At 46.3% G+C, this 24,293-nt stretch overlaps 1 protein-coding gene across 1 annotated transcript in view; it reads left to right on the forward strand.

Annotated features, from left to right (window-relative positions):
- Positions 1-458: 458 nt before the first annotated feature.
- Positions 459-24,293, forward strand: part of MOV10L1 (Mov10 like RISC complex RNA helicase 1) — a 68,585-nt gene continuing 44,750 nt past the window's right edge. The window contains exons 1-9 of the mRNA XM_032266288.1: positions 459-555; positions 720-911; positions 2,253-2,437; positions 10,618-10,777; positions 17,867-17,979; positions 18,384-18,571; positions 21,732-21,872; positions 22,148-22,389; positions 22,924-23,056. Coding sequence (XP_032122179.1) covers positions 459-555; positions 720-911; positions 2,253-2,437; positions 10,618-10,777; positions 17,867-17,979; positions 18,384-18,571; positions 21,732-21,872; positions 22,148-22,389; positions 22,924-23,056 — 1,451 coding nt within the window. The remainder of the gene's footprint in view (positions 556-719; positions 912-2,252; positions 2,438-10,617; positions 10,778-17,866; positions 17,980-18,383; positions 18,572-21,731; positions 21,873-22,147; positions 22,390-22,923; positions 23,057-24,293) is intronic.

Consider the following 24,293-nt stretch of genomic DNA (forward strand, 5'->3'; position numbering starts at 1 on the left):
CAAAAAAAAAAAAAAAAAAAAAAAAGAGAAAAAGAAATGAAGAAATAAATCTTTGGCTCACAAAAGAAAAAAAAGGACACCAACAAAAAACGACTCGTAACATCGCTCTGGGCCGTGAAACATACACTTTTCCCTGAGGGGTGGGGGCTCGGAGGTGGACCCGCGCCAAGCCCCGCCCACCACCGCGCCAAGCCCCGCCCACCACGTGAGCCTCTCGCCTCCCCCGCCCGCGAAGCCCCGCCCGCCCAGCATGACATCATTCCCACCAGGCATCTCGCCTCGCCACGTGCTGCTAGGCGCCAACCGCTGACCTCTAACCGCTACGGGTCCCCGCTCGCTCGTGCGCCGACCCCAGGCGCATGCGCAGGCGCCGCGACCCCCGCCATTGGTCGCGGGCGGCGGGAGCGGGGAGGGCGCGTGCGGGCGGCGGCTGAGGCAGCCGAGGCCGGGCGAGGGTCATGCTGAGCCTCGCGGCCAAGCTGGTGGCCTTCTTCTGGAGGACGGCCGACGGCCCCGGAGACGAAGCTGGGCGGCAGGAGCCCGAGCTCGCGGAAGGTGCCTCGCGGGAGGGGCGCGGCGGCCGGGCGGAGGCGGGTCCCGGGCCCTCGCGTGTGGGCCACGAGGGAGCTGCCCCGGGGGTGTTTGGGTGCCGCGCGGGAGGCGGGAGACGCTGGGCGCGGCCTTCCCCGACTCCGCGGGTTCGCCGCTGGCCTCCGGAGGCGTCCGACCCCGGCAGCACCCCGCCGCTCGGGCCCTCGTCCTCCGCGAGGCCTCGCGGATGTCACCGGCCGCCCTGCGTTTGACGCCGAGCAGCTGCCGAGGCGCCTCCGTGTCCCTCTTCCCTGCCCGCGGCGTCAGCGGCAGCTGTGTGCCTGGAAAGCCCGGAAAACGCTGCCCGGCCGGCTTCGCCTGTCCGTTCAGAACGCGCGGCGCCCACGCATGCCTTTTCTTGGCCTGGTTTTCGAGCCCGTCTCCCTAAAGCCCGGGACTCGCTGGGATTCCTGCCCGGCTCCTTCCCCCTGAGGCTCCCTCCACCAGCATGCGGCCTGGAGCGCCGCGGCCCGACCTTGGCTCACGGCAACCTCCACCTCCCGGGCTCCCAAGTAGCTGGGACTGCAGGCGCCGAACACCAAGCCTGGTTAATTTTTGTATTTTCAGTAGAGACGGGGTTTCACCATGTTGGTCAGGCGTGTCTCAAACTCCTGATCTCAGGCGATCACCCGCCTTGGCCTCCCAAAGTGCGGGGATTACAGGCATGAACCATCAAGCCTGGCCTTTCCCGAGGCTCTGCTGGCTTCTCCCGATGTTTCCTTTTGTGGGAATGGAATCCACAGTAGTGGGTCCCTAGTTGCCTTCTGTGGGAGAAACCAGGAGCAGGCTTCAGGAGGGGAGGGAGCCTCCTGCTGCAGGCAGCGTGTTAAGGGCCTCTGGATCTGTAGGGGCTGATGCGGTGTTACCTGGAGCACTTGCTTTGCAGATCCGGGTCTCATATGTAGAACACTCATTCAGCGATAGCTGGAGCTCCAGCTCATGGCAGCAGTAAGATCCCGTGCCTGTAACTGTAACCGGCGCCCCAGGTTCCACCCGTGGCTGGGAAGCTGCAGGGAAGGTGCGTTCAGGACTCGGGACTGTGGCTGCCGCAGTGGCCATATGGCTGAGGGCATGCGCTGCTCCTGGGCGAGACTTGCCTGCCCAGCCCTGAACCTCTTCCAGCACCATGTTTATTGAGATTCTTCAGTCTTCCGAGGCTGCTGCTGATGGCGATGAAAGAAGATAATCAATACTACTAGTAACCCAGATGCTGATATAAGCACAATTTACATAGCACTTAACCCATGCCAGCCACACAGAGGTCCATACATGCACATGTGTTCTGCCACCTCCGGCAGCTCCCTTGGGTAGTGACAGTCTCCATCTTACGGATGGCAACAGGCCCATAGTAGTTAAGGACCTAGTCTGGGGTTCACCAACAGCAATAGAAGAGCTAGGAGTCAAACCCACTCAGTCCAACTGTGGAGTCTGGGCTGTCACCTCCATAGCCATTGCCTGTGCCCTTCAGAGGAAACTGGGCTGCCTGACTCCAAACCCCACGTTCCAGACACAGCACTCTGATGGGACTCTCTGTGTCTCACGTGCAGCCCATTAGGCTCCAGTCCGTCATGGAGGCTTGTGCACTCTTGCTCTGGTGGGGCTTCACTGTAGCATGCACTTACTTTTATGGCCAAGATAACCTTTTTGTTTACCCATCTCAGGTGACACTAAGCTGAAAACTGTACGGGGTGTCGTGACAAGGTACTGCAGTGATTATGGCATGATTGATGATTTGATCTACTTCTCCAGTGTTGCTGTGACTAGCAAAGTGCTTCTGAATGTTGGACAGGAAGTGATTGCAGTTGTGGAAGAAAATAAAGTGTCCAGTGGACTGAAAGCAATTAGGGTAAGGTTGGAGTTCATGTGGGAACAGTCTTTCTTCACCACGGGGCTTTGTGTTGTTTTCCTTGGGTTCAGTTGATCAGACATGACCTGGCCAAGGGAGAAAGAGTGGAATGTATCTTCAGGGGGAGTGCTTTCGTTCTTTATGATTTCTGTTTTAAAAAATAGACTGCGTACAGTGGCTCATGCCTGTAATTCCAGCACTTTGGAAGGCTGAGACAGGCATATCACTTGAGCTCAGGAGTTGGAGACCAGCCTGGGCACCATGGTGAAACCTTGTCTCTACAAAAAAAAAAACCCCACAAAAATTACCCTGGTGTAGTGGCATGTGCCTGTAGTCCCAACTATGTGGGAGGCTGAGGCAAGAGGACCACTTGAGTCCAGAAGGTCGAGGCTGCAGTAAGTTATGATCACACGACCACACTGCAGCCTGGGTGACAGAGCAAAACCCTGTCTCAATAAATAAATAAGCTGCAGTCACTGTAAATCATTCAAACCACCTAAAAATGTATACTTTGGAAAGTAAAGTTTGCCTGTGAATTTATGCTATGGAGAACATAGCAGTTTATATATCTATTATTCTCTTACTTTCTTGACAATTTAATGGTTATCACCAAAGTAACATCAATAATATACTAAGTTATGCTCTTAGGAGCAGAATGAGAGACTGTGCTTAATTTGCACTTAAGCCTTAAGTACATTAACTTTTCATATTTTTTCTATGAATTATTTTTGTGTCTTTTGTCCACATTTTTGTTGAGTTCAGCTTTTTCTCTTGTTAAAGCTTATATATTAGGGAAATAAGAGCTTTTTAAGGAAAATTATTATATGAAAGTGTTAAGAATGTTTTCCCCAGGATCATCTTTGACTGTATTTCGTAGTTTCATTTTTTGTAGTTAAATGTGTCTCTTTTCCATGTAACTTTTAGATGCTGTAAGAAGCCTTAGGGAAGACTTCTTATTCCTTATATTCACATTTTACTCTGAAAATTGTGTATTGACAATTAGAAATTTAAAAAAAAATTTTTTTGAGACAGAGCCTTGCACTGTCACCTAGGCTGGAGTATAGTGGTGTGATTATAGCTCACTGCAGCCTTGAACTCCTGGGCTCAGGCAATCCTTCCACCTCAGCCTCCCGAGTAACTGGGACAACAGGTACACACCATCACACCTGATTAATGTTTCAAAATTTTTTTTTTTTTTGAGACGGAGTTTCACTCATGTTACCCATGCTGGAGTGCAATGGCGCGATCTCGGCTCACCGCAACCTCCGCCTCCTGGGTTCAGGCAATTCTCCTGCCTCAGCCTCCTGAGTAGTTGGGATTACAGGCACGCACCACCATGCCCAGCTAATTTTTTGTATTTTTAGTAGAGACGGGGTTTCACCATGTTGACCAGGATGGTCTCGATCTTTTGACCTCGTGATCCACCCGCCTCTGCCTCCCAAAGTGCTGGGATTACAGGCTTGAGCCACCGCGCCCGGCTAATGTTTCAAATTTTCTGTAGAAATGGTGTCTCACTGTGTTGCCTATGCTGATCTGAAACTCCTGGCCTCGAGTGATCCTTCTACCTTGGCCTCCCAAAGTGTTGGGATTACAGGCATAAGCCACCATGCCTAGCCTGTTTATTGATATTTAACTGTTTGACCTGCCTGGAATTTATTTTGGTGCACAGACTGAGAGAAGGAATCAGACATTGCTTTCCTAATGGCTAGCCAGTCATCTGAGTTGCTCACTCTTTCCCTGCTGATTTGTGCTGATTTGGAAAATCCCTTAAACATGCATCAGAATCCCACCTGCATGTGATGTGGTCCTGATGCTTGTACAGGAGCCCCATGGCAGGGTTGCTGTGATAGGTGGTGAGCAGTTTTCACTTCCTTGTTCTTCTTCACAGATGATATTTTTCTGGCTCTTCACATGTTCTGGATGAATTTGGGAACCTTTTTGTTTCTCCTCCTCTGCCCAGATTTGCTTTGGATGGCACTGAGTTTATGGATTTCATTTAGAATAATTAATATTTCGGTCATGTGGAGTCTTCTCCAACCACAGATTATGTCTGTCCATTAATTTAAGTCTTTCTTTGTATTCTTTTTATAGTTGAATAGCTTTATTTAGGTTCTGTAAATTTCTTAAGTTTATTTTCAGTGGTTTTTATATGTTCTGTTATCAACATCGTTTTCCATTGTGTTTTCAAATTAATCTTTTTTTCCTATGTGGGAAAGCTTTTGATTTTTAAATGTGATTTGGAACTTGGCAAACTTATTGAGCTCTTAACTACTTTTTAAAAATGCTTGAGATGGCCGGGCATGGTAGCTCATGCCTATAATCCCAGCACTTTGGGAGGCCAAGGCGGGTGGATCATCTGAGGTCAGGAGTTCGAGACCAGCCTGACCCACACAGTGAAACCCCATCTCTACTAAAAGTATAAAATTAGCCGGGCATGGTGGCACATACCTGTAGTCCCAGCTACTCAGGAGGCTGAGACAGGAGAATCACATGAACCTGGGAGGTGGAGGCTGCAGTGGGCCGAGATCGCACCACTGCACTCCAGCCTGGGCAAGAGAGAGCAAGACTTCATCTAAAATAAAATAAGATGCTTGAGACATACTTTATTATGCTATTATGGTTAGTACTATCTAATGCTTAATACCATCTTTCTCAAATTAAAAAATAATGCATACCCAATAAAATAATTCAAAGTCTAGAATTCCATCATTCATTGTGGTAGCCACCACCCATGTGCAGCTGTTTAAATTTATTAAAGCTAAAGGCAACTTACAGCTGGACATGGTGGCATAAACCTGTAGTCCCAGCTACTTGGGAGGCTGAGACGGAAGCTCGAGACCAGCCTGGGCACATAGAGACCCTGTCTCTTAAAAAAAAAAAAATTAAAATTATTTCCTAGGTGTCATTGGCCACATTTCAAGTGCTAAGTAAAGCTAATGACTGCCAAATTGGGCAGCACACGTAGAGAACATTTCTCTCAGCTCTGGCTTAGAGACTGTGAAGTGAAAAATGGAAGAGCCTTCCTCCGTGTTCCCACATGCACTTTGATGCTGCAGACCTGATGCTCTTCTATGTTTCTGTTTTGACCTTATCTGGGAGGTACTTGAGTCACTTGAACAATATGCCTGTATCCTTTGTTAATTCACCAGTGTTAGTATTTATGGACTTCATCGTGAGAGCTGTAGAACTGGCTCATTCTCACTACCCTGTCATTTCCTCTAATTTTTAAATTATATTTTTTCCTTCAGAGAATTCCTTTTGAACTTGAAATTATACCATAACCCTCGTGTTTTTATGCGTATTTGCTCTGGATTCAGAATCTTACAAAGGGGATCTTGAACTCAGAACCTGTGAAGACGATGCTTACGTGGTTCTCTGAGCTGTGGTCATGTAGGGCATGCACAGCCTTCCAAAGCAAGTTCTCATACCAGATTCCCATTGATTTTAAGACACACCATTAATTTGATAATGAAAATCAAAAATGGAAACATAGGTTGTGAGACTCATTCTGATCTGAGAAATGTGAAAATGTGGACAAACTGGCCCCTGGGTATCCAGCAAGTCCCAGTCCTGTTGGTGGTCAGCTGCCCTTTACTTGCTCCATCTTGTAAGGAATGCAGGACCTTTTTTGGTGTGGTAAAGAGTGTATGTCTCTACTCACAATTCTTGCTTTCATAAATTAGTAATAGATTTTTCATGTACTTTTCAGTATCTTCATGATGATCCCACAGTTTTTATCCCTTTGAACTTTTAATATGGTGGAAAATATGAACAGTTTCTGTATTGTGAGCCATTCTCACTTGATGAGAATGATCCCCTTTGATATAAACTTGAATGTACTTTTGGATTTATTTATATTTTTTAACTTATTTTATTTATTTGGATTTATTTTTTATTTTTTTAATTTTCTTGTGGTAAAATATGCATAATAAACCATTTTAACCCTACTTAAGTGGAGGTTCACTGGCATTTAACACATCCACATTGTTGTGCAGCCGCCACCACAGTCTGTCTTCAGAATTTTTGCAGCATCCCAGTAGACACTTTGTGCCCGTTAAACAGTGCGTCAGTGTTCTACTTTATGTCTGTATGGAGTTGCGTGTTCTACCTCATATAAGTGGAATCATACATGTGGCTATTTGACTTGTTTTCAAGGTTTGCCCATATAGCATGTATCAAAAGTTAATTCTTTTTTTTATGGCTGAATAATATTCCATTGTGTAAATAAATGACATTTTATTTCTCCATTCATCTGTTGATGGACACTTGGGTTGTTTCTACCTTTTGGCTATGTGAATTGCGCTGCCATGAACAAGTGTCTGTTTGAGTCCCTGTTCGGTTCTTTTGGGGCTATGCCTAGGAAGAGAGTTGCTGGCCCATATGGTAAGTATAGGTTTGACTCTGTGAGGAACCCAGTGTTTTCCACAGCAGCTGCACCATTTTATGTTCCCACCAACAGTGCATGAGGCTTCCGCTTTCTTAGTATCCTTGCCAACACTTGCTGTTTTCTTTTTTTTTTTTTTTTTTTTTTGACAATAGCTGTTCCTCACAGATGTGAGGTAGTATCTCACTGTGGTTTTGATTTGCATTTCCCTAATGATTTGGAGATCATCTTTTCATGTGCTTATTGGCCGTCTATGTATCTTCTTTGGAGAAATGTCTATTCAAATCATTTGCCCATTTTAAAATTGGGTTGTTTTCTTGTTGAGTTGTAGGAATTCTGTATATATTCTGGATATTAATCTCTCATCAGATACATGATTTGCAAATATTTTCTCTCATTCTGTCAATTGTCTTTTCACTTTCTTTGATGCACGGATGTTTTAAATTTTGATGGAAGTCTAATTTGTCTCTTTTATTGCCTGTACTCCTGCTGTCACGCTTGAGATTGACTAATCCAAGATCATGAAGAATTTTTTCTGCTAAGAGTTTTATAGTTTTTGCTTTTAAATTTAAGTCTTTGATTCATTAAAAAAATTTTTTTTGAGACAGGATCTCACTTTGTCAGCCAGGCTGGTGTACAGCAACACAATCACAGCTCACTGCAGCCCCAACCTCCCAGGCTGAATTGATCCTTCTACCTCAGCCACCTGAGCAGCTGGGACCACAGGTGGTGCCACACCCAATTTTTGTAGTTTTTGTAGAGATGGGGTCTCCCTATGTTGCCCAGGCTGGAAAATCAGGAGGTATGAGACCTTCAGTTTTGTTACTCCTTTGTTACTCCTTGCTCGAACTCCTGGGCTCAAGTGATCTGCCTACCTCGGCCTTCCAAAGTGCTGGGATTGTAGGTGTGAGCCACCATGCCTGGCTTCTTTAATCCATTTTGAGTTAATTTCTGTGTATGGTATAAGATGAGGGTCTAACTTCATTATTTTGTCCTTGGTAATTTTCCCAGCACTGGTTTTTTTTTTTAAAGACCTCATAATTGCAGTTTATTGAATGGTCCTTGTCAAAAATCAATTGACTACATATGCAAGGGTTTATTTCTGGGCGCTCATTATTATTCCACTGGTTTATATTTCCATACTTACACTGGTGCCACACTTGTTTGATGACTGTAGCTTTGTAGGAAGTTTTGAAATCAGGAGGTATGAGACCTTCAGTTTTGTTACTCCTTTTCAGGACCGTTTTGGCTATTCATGGTCCCTTGAGATTCCATTAAAATTTTAGAATGGGTTTTTCTATTTATGTAAAAATAGGCCCATAGGATTTCTAGGGATTGTGTTGAATTTGTTGGGTTTTTTGTTTGTTTCTTTGAGACAGAGTCTTACTCTGTCACCCAGGATGGAGTGCAATGATGGCTCACTGCAATCTCTGCCTCCCAGGTTCAAGCAGTTCTCATGCCTCGGCCTCCCAAGTAGCTGGGACTGCAGGTGCCTGGCACCAAACCCAGCTAATTTTTTTTGTATTTTTAGTAGAGGTGGGATTTCACCATGTAAGCCAGGCTGGTCTGAACTGCTGACCTCTCAGCCTCCCAAAGTGTTGGAATTACAGGCATGAGCCACCACACCCAGCCTAAATTTGTATAATAGATCACTTTGGGCAGTATTGCCATCTTAATAATTAAGTCTTAAGATTGTCATCTTAATAATATTAAGTTTTCCAATTCATGAACATAGTTGTCTTGCCGTTTATTGAGGTATTTAATTCATTCATTAGTGTCATCGTATGAGTCTTCCATCTCATTAGTTAGGTTGCTAAGTGTTCTATTCTTAGGAATTAACCTGTTGACCTAACAGTGCTGTTATAAATGATATTGTTTTCTCTTTTTTTGGAGTCATTTTTTTTTATTTCCTTTTCGGATTTTTCATTACAAATGTATGGAAAAAAACTGATTTTTGTGTATTGACTTTGTGTCCTGTGCTGGATTCATTTATTAGCTCTGGCCATTTTTTTAAATTTTATTTATGTGTGTGGAATCTTTAGAGTTTTCCACAGATAAGATCCTTCCATCTGTGAGTAAAGATAATTATATTACTACTCTGACAATTTGAAAGCCTTGAAGTAAGCATGGGCATCCTTACCTGCTTCCCCACTTTAGGGGAAAGAAAGCTTTCAGCCTTTCACCATTCAGTATGGTGTTTGTTGTGGGTTCTTTATTTATGGCTTTTCTTGTGTTGAAGATTTCCTGCTCTTCCTTATAGGGTCCAGCCCTCTAGGGTTCTGTGAGCCCTTTCCTGTTGGTGCGGAGACAAGAAACTGTAGAAATAAAAGACACAGACACAGAGATAGAGAAAAGAGTTTGGGCTCATGGGTCCACTGCCAACCAAAGCACAGAGACCTGCAGTGGCCCCGAGTGCCTGGACACTCTGACTTTTACTGAGTACAAAGCAGTGGGCAGGGAAGGTAGGGTGAGGTACTGGTGGTCGGTGATAGCTCAGGTAAATCACCTGTCTTGGAGATGGGGGCCCAGGACTTTCACGTAGCCGAGGCGAGGAGAAAACCTAATGCGTCAGCGCTCTTTGCATATTTGTCAGAAATGTCAAGAACACTAAGATTATGTTACTATTATAATTATTATCTTTTAAGAAAAAGAGAAACCAGGTGCAGAAGCGGGGCATGAGAGTAGACATGGAACATGACCACTGAAGGCAGCATCACATAGAGACAGTTAAGCCCCCAGAGGTCTGTGGGCCTCCCTGACAGCCGCCAGGCCTTGCCACAAGAACTTGGAGAAGCAGAGTTTTCTCCTGACTTCCCCAGGAAGGAGATGTCTCGGTCATTTTGGACATCTCCTCCCCTAGCTGGCCAAACAGTGGGCACTTTCACAGCGCTGGCGCTGCCGCACAGCCAGCGTGCCCTCCAGCAGCCCTATGCGGGCGTGACAGGGCTTAGAGCATCTTGCCTTAGGATCACTTTGTTACAATGTCACTTCAGTTCCATGCTTCATAACCCGATAGTCATTAGTAAAATTAAAGGTTATATTGAGTATATATCTTTATGATTATAAGTAACTATAAGATTATAAAGGAATAACTGTGCGCCTACATTTCTGATTCTCTCCTAAATCAATATGTATATGGGAACAGGCTGAGGCTTCAGACCCTTGCCCCGGCAATTGCAGGGTTTCTCCCTACACTTGCTAGTTTATTGAGTGTTTGTATCATAAAAAGGTGTTGATTTTACCAAATGCTTTTTGTATATCAGTTGAGATAATCGTGATTTTTTTTCCTTCATCCTATCAATGTGATATGTCGACTGATTTTCATATGTTGAAACGCTTTTGCATTCTGGGATAAATGCCGCATAGTAATGGTGTGTAATCCTTTTAACATGCTGCTGCATTCGCTTTGATAACATTTTGTTGAGGATTTTTGCATCGGTGTTCATAAGGGATTGCTATAGAGTCAACATTGGTGTCCCCAAAATTTGTGTGTTGAAATCCTTACCCCCGTGTGATGTTATTAGGAGGCTGTGGTGGGTGATTAGGTCACGAGGGCAGAGCCCTTATGAAACATACCCCACAGAACCCCTTTGCCCTTTCTACCACGTAAGAATGCAGCAGGAAGACACCCTCTATGAACCAGGAAGAGGGCCCTCACCAGACCAGGAATCTGCCAGGGCATTGATCTTGGACTTCCAGCCCTAACGGACCCAGACAGACATATCAGCCTGTAGTTTACTTTTCTTATAGTCCTTGTATTATGGCTTAAAGAGCCGTTTGTTTGTATGTTTTACAGGTAGAGGCTGTCTCTGATAAGTGGGAAGATGACAGCAGAAACCATGACAGTCCCTCAGACTCTGGCCCCCGGGTGTTGATTGGCTGTGTGACTTCCATGATGGAGGGCTCAGGCTGTATCAGTCAGACCACGTACTTCTCTCTGGAGAGTGTGTGTGAAGGTATGCAAGAGGGGTCTATGTTTTACATTTAAAATTAGGTTTTGTCTTTTAAAGAGTTGTTACAGGGCCAGGCACAGTGGCTCATGCCTATAATCCCAGCACTTTGTCAGACCAAGACGGCAGGATCACTTGAGCCCGGAGTTTGAGGCTGCAGTGAGCTATCAACCGGCTGCTACACTCCAGCCTGGATGACAGGACACAGCCCTGGCTCTAGATTTGCGATGGCTATGCACATCATTGAAAGGATCAGCTTTGGGCATGCTTTGTTTGTTGAGAGCATTTGGGGATTAGAATAGCTTTCCCAGGTGCAGGTTTCACACAGAGACATCTGGATATTGAGTGAACTTTGGGAGAGGGGACCAGGTCACTGTTTTGTTTTGTTTTTTGGTTTTGTTTTTTGAGATAGAGTCTCACTCTGTCACCCAGTCTGGAGTGCAGTGGCATGATCTCAGCTCACTGCAACCTCTGCCTCCTGGGTTCTTCTGCCTCCTGAGTAGTTAGGATTATAGGCGTGCATCACCTAGCTAATTTTTTGTGTTTTTAGTAAAGACAAGTTTCACCATGTTGACAGGCTGGTCTTGAACTCTTGACCTCAGGTGATCCACCCACCTTGGCCTCCCAGAGTGCTGGGATTACAGACATTAGCCACTGCACCAAGCCAGGTCACTGATTAAATTTGTGCTCTCATGTGTTTTGTGTTCATTTGTTAAGTGCAGTCAATAATTTCTGAGTAGTTGTTGCTTTCATATAATTGTAATGATATGATCTAAGTTAGTGTTACAGGCATATTGAGGTACTATTTAAAGTGCTTTAGATGTTTTAAAATAGAGCTCAGGGATAATTTTGTACCTTTCCAAAAGTATGTATCCATTTTTTATTGCATTTGTTTTTGGTTGATCTGAGGTTTTGTTTTCATACCTAAAGAAAGAATGTGTGGTTGCCATTGACTAAGCTGAATTTGGTTGCTGTGCTCTTGCTGCCTATGGTGGTGAATACAGAGCCGGACTCCATTTTCAGTTGTGTTTCTTCCTCTCAAGGAGAGAGAGACCTGAGCATACATTGTGATAGGACAGGAATTGGAAAAGCTGCCTGGGGAGGTGCCTGCTGGGCTGAAGTCCACCCGCACAGCCCACAGCACTGCCTGTCAGAAGATGAATAAAAAGATGAATAAAAGCTTTCTGCTTTAAGCTTGGGGGCAGGAGGTCTAGGGGGTGGCTCTGCCCACCAGGAAGCTGCTGAATCACTCGTTGACCTTGGTTTTTCGTTTTTCTGTTTTGAGATAGAGTTTTGCTCTTGTCACTCAGACTGGAGTGTGGTAGCCTGATCTCGGGCCTCCCGGGTTCTCCATCTCCCAGGTTCAAGCAGATCTCCTCTTCAGCTTCCCGAGTAACTGGAATTACAGGTGTGCGCCACCATGCCCAGCTAATTTTTGTAGGTTTAATAGAGACAGGGTATCACCATGTTGGCCAGGCTGGCCTGGAACTCTTGACCTCAGGTGATCCACCCACCTCAGCCTCCCAAAGTGCTGGGATTACAGGCGTGAGCCACCACACCTGACCTTGACCTTGGTTGTTAATCCTGGGATCCCCCAGGATGAAATTGATAGGTGTCTACTGGGATTTTAGAATCTCTGTGCGGCCAGCGAAATGCTCGGTTCTGGGGAAAGGTGCCTGTAATTGTTAAGGCCACTCAATCCTGCCAACAGGAAGCCCCTCTTAGGGGCCTCACCAGGAAATGGCTCAAGAGGAAGAAGACCAGAAATATTTGATGTTCTGGTTATTGATGGGGCAGAGAAGAGAAGGTTTCCCCTGAGGAATAAAGATGGGCAGGAATCTGGAGCCTAGGCCAAGGGATTTTCCAGTACAGGAAACCTCAAGTGAGGCAAAGTCAGGTCCTCCTGAGACTGAGAGAGTCACTTTCAGAGTCATGTCAGAATTGCTGTGAACACAATCACAAAACCTAAGGACCACAGCAAAATAACTTTTTTGAAAGAGAAGATACAATGTGCAAAAAGGATGATACAGAGAATCTGATAGAGAGGTCAGCAAACTTCTGTTGAGGGCCAGGTGGTGCAGCTGTGGGCCATGCAGGTCTCCTTCAAAGCCCCTCCCCCTGGATGGTGGCACCACATAGCTGAAAGCAGACATAGCTGAACTTGAGCAAGAGGTGTGGCTATGTCCCCGGAAAACTTTGTTTATAAATCCTGGCCTAAAGGTGACAAAAGGAAGAATGATGCTAAATTTTTCATTTACTTTGGGAGAGTCAGAAAATGCTGTTTCCTACTTGACATTAATTCAACAAATATTAGAGTGCTGACTCTGCCAGACACTGCTTCAAGGAATTAGCATTTTGATGGGAGAGAGAACACACAATAAGCAAGCAAACCAAGAAAAAGCATCTTCTGCTCTAGAGCAGCCGTCCAGGGTCGTGTGGGAGGACTGCGGTGGGTGGTTTGGAGTTCCTTCCTGGGTGTAGCCTTGAGGCTGGGGCAAGCTGAGTGGGTCACAGGTGTGGGGGAAGGTCCAGGTGATGCCAGCTGGCCTGGGTCAGGTTCTGTCCTAAACACAACCCTCTGAGGTTACCTAGGTGAGGTCTGATACACAAGGGCAGCAGAGGGGAACCCATGGTTATAGCATGGGAGGAAGCAAATGTGGACAGCATGCTAGGACACGTGGCTGGTGGAGGACACCATGCTTGTGCATGTTTGAACAGCGTCGTCCCCCCAGCCCTTGCCTGCGGAGGTTTATAGACAACACATGTGAGATGGGAATTCTTAACATCAGTGGTGGGGCTCAGGTCGTTTTGTACACAAATGTCTGGTAAACCCTCTGCCATTTGGGTGAAGGCAGCTAAAATGGAATTGGGCACTCACCTAAAGCTCAGTTTCTCACCCTCAGCGCTCTGGGCTGAAACACCCTCTGTGATGGGGCTTGTCCTGGGCACTGGAGACTGTTTAGCAGCGTCTTGCCCTGGCCGTGTTGTGACAACCTAGAGTGTGTCCGGATGCCACCAAATGGCCCCTGAGGACAGAATGGCTCCTGGATAGGATCCACTGGCCTGAAGGTGGGGTCTGAGCTGTGAGTGTGTATTGGCTCCATCCCGGCCCTCTTCATTCCCAGCTGAGCACTGGGTAGTCCTGTGATGAGATCTAGATTTCTCAGGTTCTTATTGTCGTCTGTGTGGCTGCAGCACCCAGTGCCGTTACACGTCAGGGGATTTTGTTATTTTCAAATTATGCTAGTTTGTGCATCTACTTACAGTGGCAGTCCCCAAACTTTTTGGTACCAGGGACCAGTTTTGTGAAAGACAATTTTTCCATGGACCAGGGAGGGAGGACAGTTTCGGGTTGATTCAAGCGCATTACATTTGCTATGCACTGTATTATTATTACATTGCAACATATAGTGAATAATTATACAACTCACCATAACACGGCATCAGTGGGAGCCCTGAGCCTGTGTTCCTGGAACTAGACAGCCCCATCTGCGGGTGATGGGGGACAGTGACAGATCATCAGACATTAGATCATCGTAAGGAGCCACCTAGATCCCTCTCATGGGCAGTTCACAGCAGGGTTCCAGCTCCTGTGAGAAGCTAAAGCCCCTGCTGATCTGACAGGGGTCAGCGCTCACACTGTCTTGTAAGCAGTGAGGAGCAGCTGCAAATATAAATGAAACTTTGCTTGTTATCCCCCACTAACTTCCTGTTGTGCAGCCTGGTTTCTAGCAGGCCACGGACCGGTGCCTTCTGTCTATTCTCCCCACGCCTGCCCTGTGTGGCAGGCCTTGTTCTTGGTACTTGCGGAAAGCACCAGCAGAAATTTGCAGGGGCAAGGGAGTGAGTTTGGGAGGCGCACTCCCTGCCTGGTGCCCTTTGGAGGCCTCTGTCCTTCCCATGAGGCCACAGCGTCTCACAGCTGGAGCTACAGCCAGAATGACCATGTGGTTTTGCCTCTAAACTGGTACACGTTTGAGAAGGAAAGGGGATGTTAGAATTAAAATTAGATCATTGGTTTTTGAAATATGTATTGGTTAACAGAGGGATTTTATTATGTTAGTGGACTTTCAAGGTAGTGTTCAGAAACTATAAGAAAAACAGCTTGGCATATTAATGTCATATTGATTATCTGGATAGATATTATATTCTTGGTACATATTAACATACTTAAATATTTTAGCATCTGAGACATATTTTTCAATATGATCTTTCTCTTATTTCATATAATTGCCTGGTGTCTTCTTCAAAGTTGCATTTTATGGTTGATGAATTTGAAATTGAAATTGTAAACACCTTTGATTGACTCTTTCCTCTAGGCATTTTTTTTTTTTTTTTTAAACAGGGGCTTCCTCTGTCACCCAAACGGGACTGCAGTGGCTCAGTCATAGCTCACTGCAGCCTCAAACTCATGGGCTCAAGCAGTCCTCCCACCTCAGCCTCCCTAGTAGCTGGGACTACATGCATGCACCTCCATGTCCAGTTAATTTTTGTGTGTCTTACACAGACGGTTTCACTGCGTTGGCCCGGGCTGTTCTCAAGCTATTGTGTTTTTAATTGAGGAAATATTAATAAGCTCAAAGCAAAATCTGTGAAATGTAAGACATTGACAATTCTATATGTTTTTTTCTATTGAAATATATTACTATTCCAGCCCAGATGTTTTCACAGATACTATCATTTTCCATCGATTCGGAGACGATAAGTATTTAAACATTTTTATAAACCGACATTATCAAGTAAGTTTGTCTCTGTCATTCTTTTCATGTGTAGGCCTTCTCAGTGTCTCAGGGCCATTCATGCCATTACAGAATATCAGCTTGTCCAATTTTAAAAAGGGCTTCATTGAAATATTCTTCTGAAGCTTTGAAATATTCTCAAGTCCAGTCTTAGAATTTCAGCATTAATCTGTGGATTCCATTTGAGCTCCTGAAATCTGATTGGTTCATTTTCTCCATTGCTTTTGTATCTTCCTGTTCATCAGCTTTATTTTCAATAACTACAACTTGTAAAAGGCATCAAAAGCTGAAGATTTTGGGTTCTACATGTATTGAATAATTAAAGATTTTCAGCTGATTTGAACAAAGTATAGCCAAAATTTAGATACCTCACTTAAAAAGAAAGTAAAAGGAGCATCATCACAGGACCTTTGGTTGATTTGCAGAATGGTTCCTCAGGTTCAAGCACTGGTAAGATCCAGGTGGTGGGAGCAGCAAAGAGAAAATGAGGGCTGCCAGCCCCCGCTGGTCCGCATGTGTCTCACTGTCATGAGCTCTATCACAGGAGTTCTGCATGTATGCATGTCACAGAAGTTCAGTACAAGTACATGGATGTGCTTGTCTTCTGGCTGGCTGCATCCCCAGGCGTGTCTGGAGGATCATATGTGCGCCACAGTCATCCAAGTGCCTTTCTGCTGCCCTGGCTCCCTCATGCAGGGTCTCATTTGTGCTGTGGTACTTTATTCTGTTAACATCCTCTTTTCACTGTAGAAATACATACTTTTATCTCTAGTGTTGAATTTCCAAACTTAATTTACAGTAGCATTCACCATAATGTCAGATATTTCTCCTTCAGTAGAATGGTCTTCTGAAATCTTTACTTTTGTTTGCTTGTTTTTGTTTTTTAGAGACAGGGTGTTGCTCTGTCGCCGAGACCGAAGTGCAGTGGCATAATCATAGCTCACTGCAGCCTGGAATTCCCAGGCTCAAGTGATCGTGTCTCAGTCTCCTGAGTAGCTGGGACTGCAGGTCCTTGCCTCTATACCCAACTAATTTTTTTTTTTTTTTAACAGATGGGATCTCACTGTGTTGCCCAGGCTGGTCTCAAACTCCTGGGCTCAAGTGATCTTCTCGCCTCAGCCTCCCAACATGCTAGAAATCTTTACTATGATGCAATGATTCTATTGGGGAAAAAAAATTACTTGAATTTGTTTAACTTTTTTTTCTTTAAAGTAACATTACAATGTATAGAACTAGTACATTAATAGCTATTGCTTCACTTTTCATTTACATCGAGGGAAATTTAGAATAAAAATTGGCAAATTTATGTTAAACAATTGTGGAATAAATGAAGGCATGGTTTACAAAATGCTGTATAAATGAATCTCCATAGTTGCATGTATTAAATTTACATCGAGGGAAATTTAGAATAAAAATTGGCAAATTTATGTTAAACAATTGTGGAATAAATGAAGGCATGGTTTACTAAATGCTGTATAAATGAATCTCCATAGTTGCATGTATTAAATTGTGGTTTTTAGGACATGGTCTTCTTAAAATACCCCCGACCTTGAAGTCCATGCCCTAGCGTATTTTAGTGTCTTCTGTTTTCACATGGACAGTGGTTTCACCATGGCTCACGTGTTTGAATATAGATGTCAGCTGATATTTGGGCTGTTACATGTTCATTACCAGCTTTTTGGAGAAACAAAGTCAGTGTTCAATTATACACTTTCTCATAGAGCTGCCAGAGTGCATATTGCAAAATAACAAAAATATTTTAACTACCTGTACAATGGCAGACCTAGGCAGACCAGCTCTCTGTTCTATCAGCACCGCTCAGCCTCTTCATGTCACTGACCCTGCAGTTGCCCACCAGCCGCAGGAGGCCCAGCAGTGTCTTGTGTTTGGCAGGCCATAGCTTGGGCCTCCCCACAGCTCTATGGCTCGCTGAGGGGCTAGCTGGAGCATTGAGTGCTTCCCTCACACTGGAGCGCAGGTGCCTCTCTGTCCCCGAGCACCCTGGGTGTGTCCCCAGCAGGGAGGTGCCACAAACACTGCAGGATGGGGGACGGGGCATGCCACCTGCCCCCAGATATGACACATGGGGCGGGACTGCCATGAGCTTGCACACTGCACCTTCTCGAGCCTGGAGGTGTGAGTTAAAGGCACCAGCTCAGCCCATTTTATTGCAGTGGTTAACAATAATACTTCAGGGTTTTTTACTGCAAAATTTGTTTCTGACAGTAGTAGAAGGTGCCTTTTTAACATTCAAATATATCCTCAGGTAACGATAGAAATGATTTCAGTGCATCACAACCTCAGAATAACTTGTGCACTTTAGCACTACCGTGGCTTTTTCCCTGGGCGGTTTTAGGTTTCGAGCCCTGCAAGGGGGACTGGGTGGAGGCTGAGTACTGGATCCGGCCTGGCACGTGGAGCAGCGAAGCCACCTCAGTGAAGCCGCTGAGGTACAAGCGCGTGGACAAGGTAGTGTGCCGACGAGTGGCTCCTCTCTCTGCTTCTACCATTCCTGCCATCGGGGGTAATTGGCACAGCCCAGAGTTCTCCTGCATGTGTTGGGAGCCCGGAAAAATAAAGCTTAGTCATGGCCAAAGAGGAATGTGTCTCCCTATTGATGATGCTGTATTCCCCTAAGGTAACAGCATGTGCTTACGTACTTAAATCCTAAAGCATGCAGCTTACTGACAGCACTGAAATGTTCTAAGGAGAAAGGTGTGTTGGGGAATCGTGGGACGAGTGGTATGGGATGTAGAACTTGAGCTTCCTGGTGCAGCTGCTGGGCTTTGGGCTGACTTCGGCATGCGTTGGAGCTGTGCCCTGACACGTTGTGCAGCACCTGCTTCTAGTGACGCTCAGCTCTCTGCTCCCAGGTCTGCATCTCTAGCCTCTGTGGAAGGAACGGGGTGATAGAGGATAGCATCTTCTTCACCTTGGACTCTTTGAAACTGCCAGACGGGTACATACCCCGGAGAGGCGATGTGGTCAGTGCAGTGGTGGTGGAGAGCAGCCAGTCGTGCTACGTCTGGAGGGCGCTTTGTTTGACCCCAGTGAAGAGGCGGTAAGAAAATACTTTTCTGGCCGGGCGCGGTAGCTCATGCCTGTAATCCCAGCGCTTTGGGAGGCGGAAGCAGGTGGATCACCTGAGGTCAGTAGTTCAAGACAAGCCTAGCCAACATGGTGAAACCCCATCTCTACTAAAAATATAAAAAGCTGGGCATGGTGGTGCATGCCTGTAATCCCAGCTACTTGGGATGCTGAGGCAGGAGAATCGCTTGAACCCAGGAGGTAGTGGTTGCACTGAGCTGAGATTGTGCCCCTGTGCTCCAACCTGGGCAACAGAGCAAGACTCTGTCTCAAAAAAAAAGACTGTCTTTTGGAGGCTTCCAGCCATCTCCATGGTTAACGGAAGGTGGAGTTAGGGGTCCCTCTTTATCCTTCATCTTATATTGGTGATTGCCATTTTTGGTGGATTTTCTCTTTTGTTCTTTCACATTTTGACATTTAAAAATGTATTGGACATAGTTGGTTCTTAAAATTATCTATTTTCCTGCATCTGTGTTCTGTGTGTCAGACATGATGAGGCTTCCCTGAGCTCCCTGTTTGCATGCCGCCCCAGCTCTGACCTGCTCCCTCTTTGCCTGCCTTTCTTCCTGTAAACTGAAAGGCATCTAAGACAGGTCTCAATCAAGCTAGAAGTTCATTTTGCCAAGGTTAAGGACATGCCTGGAATGAAAGACCACAAATCCATAGAAACAATCTGTGGTTCATGCCTTCTTCCAAAGATGATTTTGAGGCCTTCAGTATTTAAAAGGGAAAAGTAGGCTGGAGGGAAAGAGGGTGTGGTCACAAGACTGAGTTCACCTTTGCAAGAAGAAAGGAAAAGGAGCAGGGAGGGAGAGTGGGCTATGTAAATCAGCGCTTTGATGTAAGATGAGGTAAGTGGAGTAGCTACCTGTGGAGATGTTGAACCTGGCCTCTGTAGCTCTTGGCTTAGGGACAGCTTAGGGTGGAAGGAAAGGCAGCTTCTTGCATGACTCAGCTTCCAGCTGAGCTTTTTCCTATTGATGTGGTGAATGGAGTCCCAAGTCTTTATTTTATTTTCACACTCCTCACTCACCACCAGTGAGCTTCTGAGACATCTCCTCCATCTTTCCGCTTATTTTTTATCCTGGTTGAATGTGGGTTCTGTCTGGGGAAAGCATCTGCTTTCCCGCCCCTTGTCTAGCGCCTGGCTGGGCTTCTGTGTACAAACAGACAGCCGTGTGTGAACTGAGCCCCAAGGGTGTGCGGAGCAGTGTGCCCCGATAAGGGAGCTGCCGGAGGGTGGACTCAGGGCTGTGGGGAGTGTTGTGGGACAGGATCTGGTGGGCTCTGCCTCCTAGGCCCGTCGCCCCACAGCCCACTGGCAGATGGTTGTTTGGCCGCTCAGAGCCCAGTTTCTCCTCCCCACTGGACCCTGCTTTCCTTTGGGAGGGTGCCTAAGGCCCATCTCGAGGAGCATGGATGTTGCATGCACTGCCCTCATTCCCTCTCAGCACAGAGGCGCGGGATGCACAGGAACTCTGCTTTCAGCCTAGTCGGGGGAGCCTGGTGGTGCCAGGAAATAAGACAGGGCAGGGTTTCTTGATCTGCACCTCCTCCCTGTGTACCAGTCGGACTCCTCAGGCTTCCTGTCCGTTCTCTGACCTCATCCCCAGGTAGAAGCTGCGGCGTCTCATTCTTGCCTGAGGACTGGTAAGCATGGGCCTGCAGTGTGGCCTGGGCCTGGCTCTGGGATTCACTAGTGCCACTAAGGAAACACTACAGCATTAAACCTGTGCTTTCCTCATTCTTTTCCTTAGGCTAGAAATGCTTGAAAAAGACCTGTTTCTGCCCCAACAGCATTTCCCCACTGAGGCCTCCTGACCGTAGAGTAGAAGCTGCTGGGATGGGTGAGCCAGGAAAGCCGGGGTGCCTGTTTCTCAGCTCGTGGCCATTTGTGGGGTGGCTCGTCTGCACTCTAGAAGCAGTGTGCCAAGCAAGCTCCTGCTCTCAGTCCCACGGCCTTCGCATGCCAAGAGCTCCACAGCTTCTCCCGTGGGGGCTGAGCCACGGGCCTTGCAGTCGCATCTGACGACTCCTTCCTGCAGAATCCCCACCCTGTCCATCAGCAATGCTGTGGACTCTCTGCCCCTGCACCTCCCTTGTCATGCCTGGACACACAGAGAAAGGAGAGCCGGATAGGCTCCTGCCAGGAGGGGCTGCTCTGTAGCTGGGAACTTCACTGAGTTTGTAGCAGGGGCCAGAATTGTGGGCAGCCATTCTAGAGACCCCATTTTCTTAATGGCCCCACATATTGGGAAGTGGCGTAAGGCAGGTTTAGCTTGTGGAAAGAGCTTGTGGACAGGCAGGGAGGAGAATCAAGCCTGCAGTGTCAGTAGAAGAAAGGGAAATAAATGGGTTCATTTTCAGGGAAAGGTAAAATCTCACCTTCTCATTTCTAAAGAGAAAAACTGGCCAGGCACGGTGGCTCACACTTGTAATCCTAGCTCTTTGGGAGGCCGAGGCTGGTGGATCACGAGGTCAAGAGATTGAGACCATCCTGGCAAACATGGTGAAACCCCATCTCTACTAAAAATAGAAAAATTAGCCGGGCTTGGTGGCACAAGCCTGTGGTCCCAGCTACTCGGGAGGCTGAGGCGGAAGAATCGCTTGAACCCAGGAGGTGGAGGTTGCAATGAGCCGCGATTGCACCACTGCACTCCAGCCTGGCGACAGAGCAAGACTCCATCTCAAAAACAAAAAAAAAAAGAGGAAAACTTTTCATTTCATTGTCTTCAAACACGTCAAAGCAACAAAACTCCTTCCAAAGCAAGTTTAGTGGATTCCTAATAGGCAAGGCCTCTCTCCCTCCCCTGAGCCTGGGAGGTGGCTGGAGAGGAGTCCAAATGCTGCCCTAACTCTGTGCTCTGAGTGGGAGGCAGGGGAGCACTGGGGAGCATGTTCAGGATACCTATCTCAGGCTCATCACCTGTAGCTGTTCCCTGGGCTGCTCCCTTTTCTCTAGACTTTATGGAGTATACAGTTTTCTTTCCTACGATTTACCATCCTTCTTAGAAACCCTAAGTCCTGTGGAAGCCCTGCCTGCCCCCACCAGCAGTCTGTCCTCAGGAGCAGTGGCAGGTGAAGATGGGACAGTGCTGCTGCAGAGGGACACCTCTCTGGGGCTCTTTTTTCAGAGACTTCACCCCCGTTGACGAGGCTGCTCAGTTCTATGGAACCATTTTATTGAAGAACAAAGGTGATATTGAAGTTACACAGATGACACATTTTGGAACCCTAAAGGAAGGAAGAAGTAAAACCATGGTGATCTGGATAGAGTAAGTTTGCTGCTGAAACATTTTATATAAAGCTACATTAATGGCTTTTAAACTGTGATTTAATAATTTCTGTAAAAACAACTTTACTTTGGCTGTTTATTTTTCCCTTTATGAAAATCTTTTCAAAATTTTCTACCCCAAAATATACTTTTTACTTATATTCATAAGGGTATTTGCAGTCACCATTTCCTAGACTGAGTTTTGTGTTTTATGATAACTGAATATTTTGGTTTTAGAAATCCTGGCTGTGTTCATGGTTAATTTTCTTTTTCTAGGAATAAAGGAGACATTCCTCAAAACTTGGTCAGCTGTAAACTGGCTGGCTGGGATAAATCTAAACAATTCAGATTTCAAATGCCGGATAAAGACCAGACGTGCCCCATGGTATCTTTGGTTTCTGTTCCTGAGAAGGAAAATTCATCAGATGAAAATATTAATTCACTAACTAGCCACACAAAAAACAAAACCCCTCAGATGTCAGAGAGTAGCTTGGCGAACAACAGAGAAATCTCTCCAGGTAGCGGACGTTTCGGCTGTCACTGTGTGAGGCCAGGCGGGCTGAGGGCTGTGGGGTTGTGAGCTCTGGAGTGGGCGGTGGGGCTGTGAGCTCTGGACGGAGCGTGAACAGCCGGGGACAGAACACCCAGCAGCTGTGGTGCTTTGTGTGCTGAGCTCTTCTGCTTCGGGCCTTCTCTTCTTGCTGATGAGGTTAGGGAGAGGGACAGAAAGCAGCTTGACAGATACCAAGAGGTGTTTCAGATGGCAGCCAGCTTCTGAGTGCTTCTAAGCAGGGGAAGATTGCCAGGCACTCTGGGCCACGAAAGGCAGGCCTTCTCTTCCAGCACTGGGATCGTCTGCAGTCACAGCCCTCTCCTACTCCAGCTGCTTTCTCTGTTTCTGTTTTTCCAGCCACCATCTGAGGCTTTGTGCCGTGTTTTTGTGTGCATCTGTCTTTGTGAGTGTGTGAGTATTCATTTCTGCTAAGCATGCCAGCACTGTTAAAAATAATTTACCTTTTTGTCTAATTTTGTATTAAAATTTTATTTCCCAGGTGATTACACCTATAAAGGAGAAAATGGAGAAAAAGACAACATTCTATCAAGGAAGCAGATGACAGAGCCTGAGCCTGGGGGGCTTGTCCCTCCAGGGGGAAAATCCTGCATTGTGGTCATATGTGATGCAAAGTAAGGGCCTGGAGGTCTGGAGAGAGCCACCTTTTTAAGTTTCTCTGATACATCTAGGTTGGGTGTTATAAAAGGTAACTCCTTCGAGGTGGGCGGATCACCTGAGGCCAGGAGTTTGAAACCAGCCTGTCCAACATGGTGAAACTCCACCTCTACTAAAAATACAAAAATTACTTGGGCCCCTGTAATCCTAGCTACTCAGGAGGCTGAGGCAGTAGAATTGCTGGAACCCAGGAGACAGAGGTTGTAGTGAGCCAAGATTGCACAACTGTACTCTAACCTGAAACTGAGCAAGACTCTGTCTCAAAAAAAAAGAGAAAAAAGGTACTCCTGACTGTTTTGATGTGACAGAATCCTGAGAAAAACCACTGGTCTAGAATCTGGATACCGAGTGTGACCCACTTAGGGCAATGGACTCTGTAACTTCGCACCACTCATGAGGGTCCTCACCAGACGGCCTGACTCCTACTTTCACAAAGAAAACAGGGCGTCTCTGATGATCTCTGAGACCGGAGCCTCATGTGCTTCTGAGTCCTTCTGTTCTGAAGCATCACATCAGCTCCTCTTCACTACCTTGCCCGTGTTCCCCATAGCCAAGCCCTGGGACCTCAGTCCATCTCCATCCTGTCACCTGGGCATTTGGCCAAGGCACGGATAGCACAGTGTGCTGAGAGAGGGGCAGGGACAGCCGCTTCCTAGCTGGGATGCCAGGATACCACCCTTGAGCCCCCTGTTCTCCCTGGTGTGCTTGACTGCATCAGCTGACCAGATAGGCCCTGTCCTCCAGCTTCCTGTGTCCCCGCATCCCTGCCTGAGAGTACGTGGTCACCTTCCAGCTGGATGTCTAATTCTAAATCTTTTAAAAACTTAAATCTGGTTAAATCACAGCTTATCAACATCAAGCTGTGGGTGGCAAGTGCACAGTCAGCTGTGTGAGGTGCAGCCAGCTTCAGTGCTTTTTTTTTTTGACATTATGACAACATAGAAATATGTTTTTTAAAAAAGCCACGGGTAGACACAAAGTATAGTGTTGATGAGACAGCCCCGGTTAGAGCCACAGCAAGGGCTGGGCAGGAAATGCTTCAGACACAGTGCCTGTTTTTGGTCATGTCATACAATTCTGACTTAAAGTTGGGAATATCGAAAATTTTTCCTATTCTTAAGTGTAAGAATTACAAGAAAGACTATTGTAGATGCTTAATTTATTTATTTATTTACTTATTTATTTTGAGATAGG

This window comes from Sapajus apella, unplaced genomic scaffold (genome assembly GCF_009761245.1).
Source record: "Sapajus apella isolate SASKATOON/1434 unplaced genomic scaffold, GSC_monkey_1.0 scaffold156, whole genome shotgun sequence".
Classification (NCBI taxonomy): Eukaryota; Metazoa; Chordata; class Mammalia; order Primates; family Cebidae; genus Sapajus; species Sapajus apella.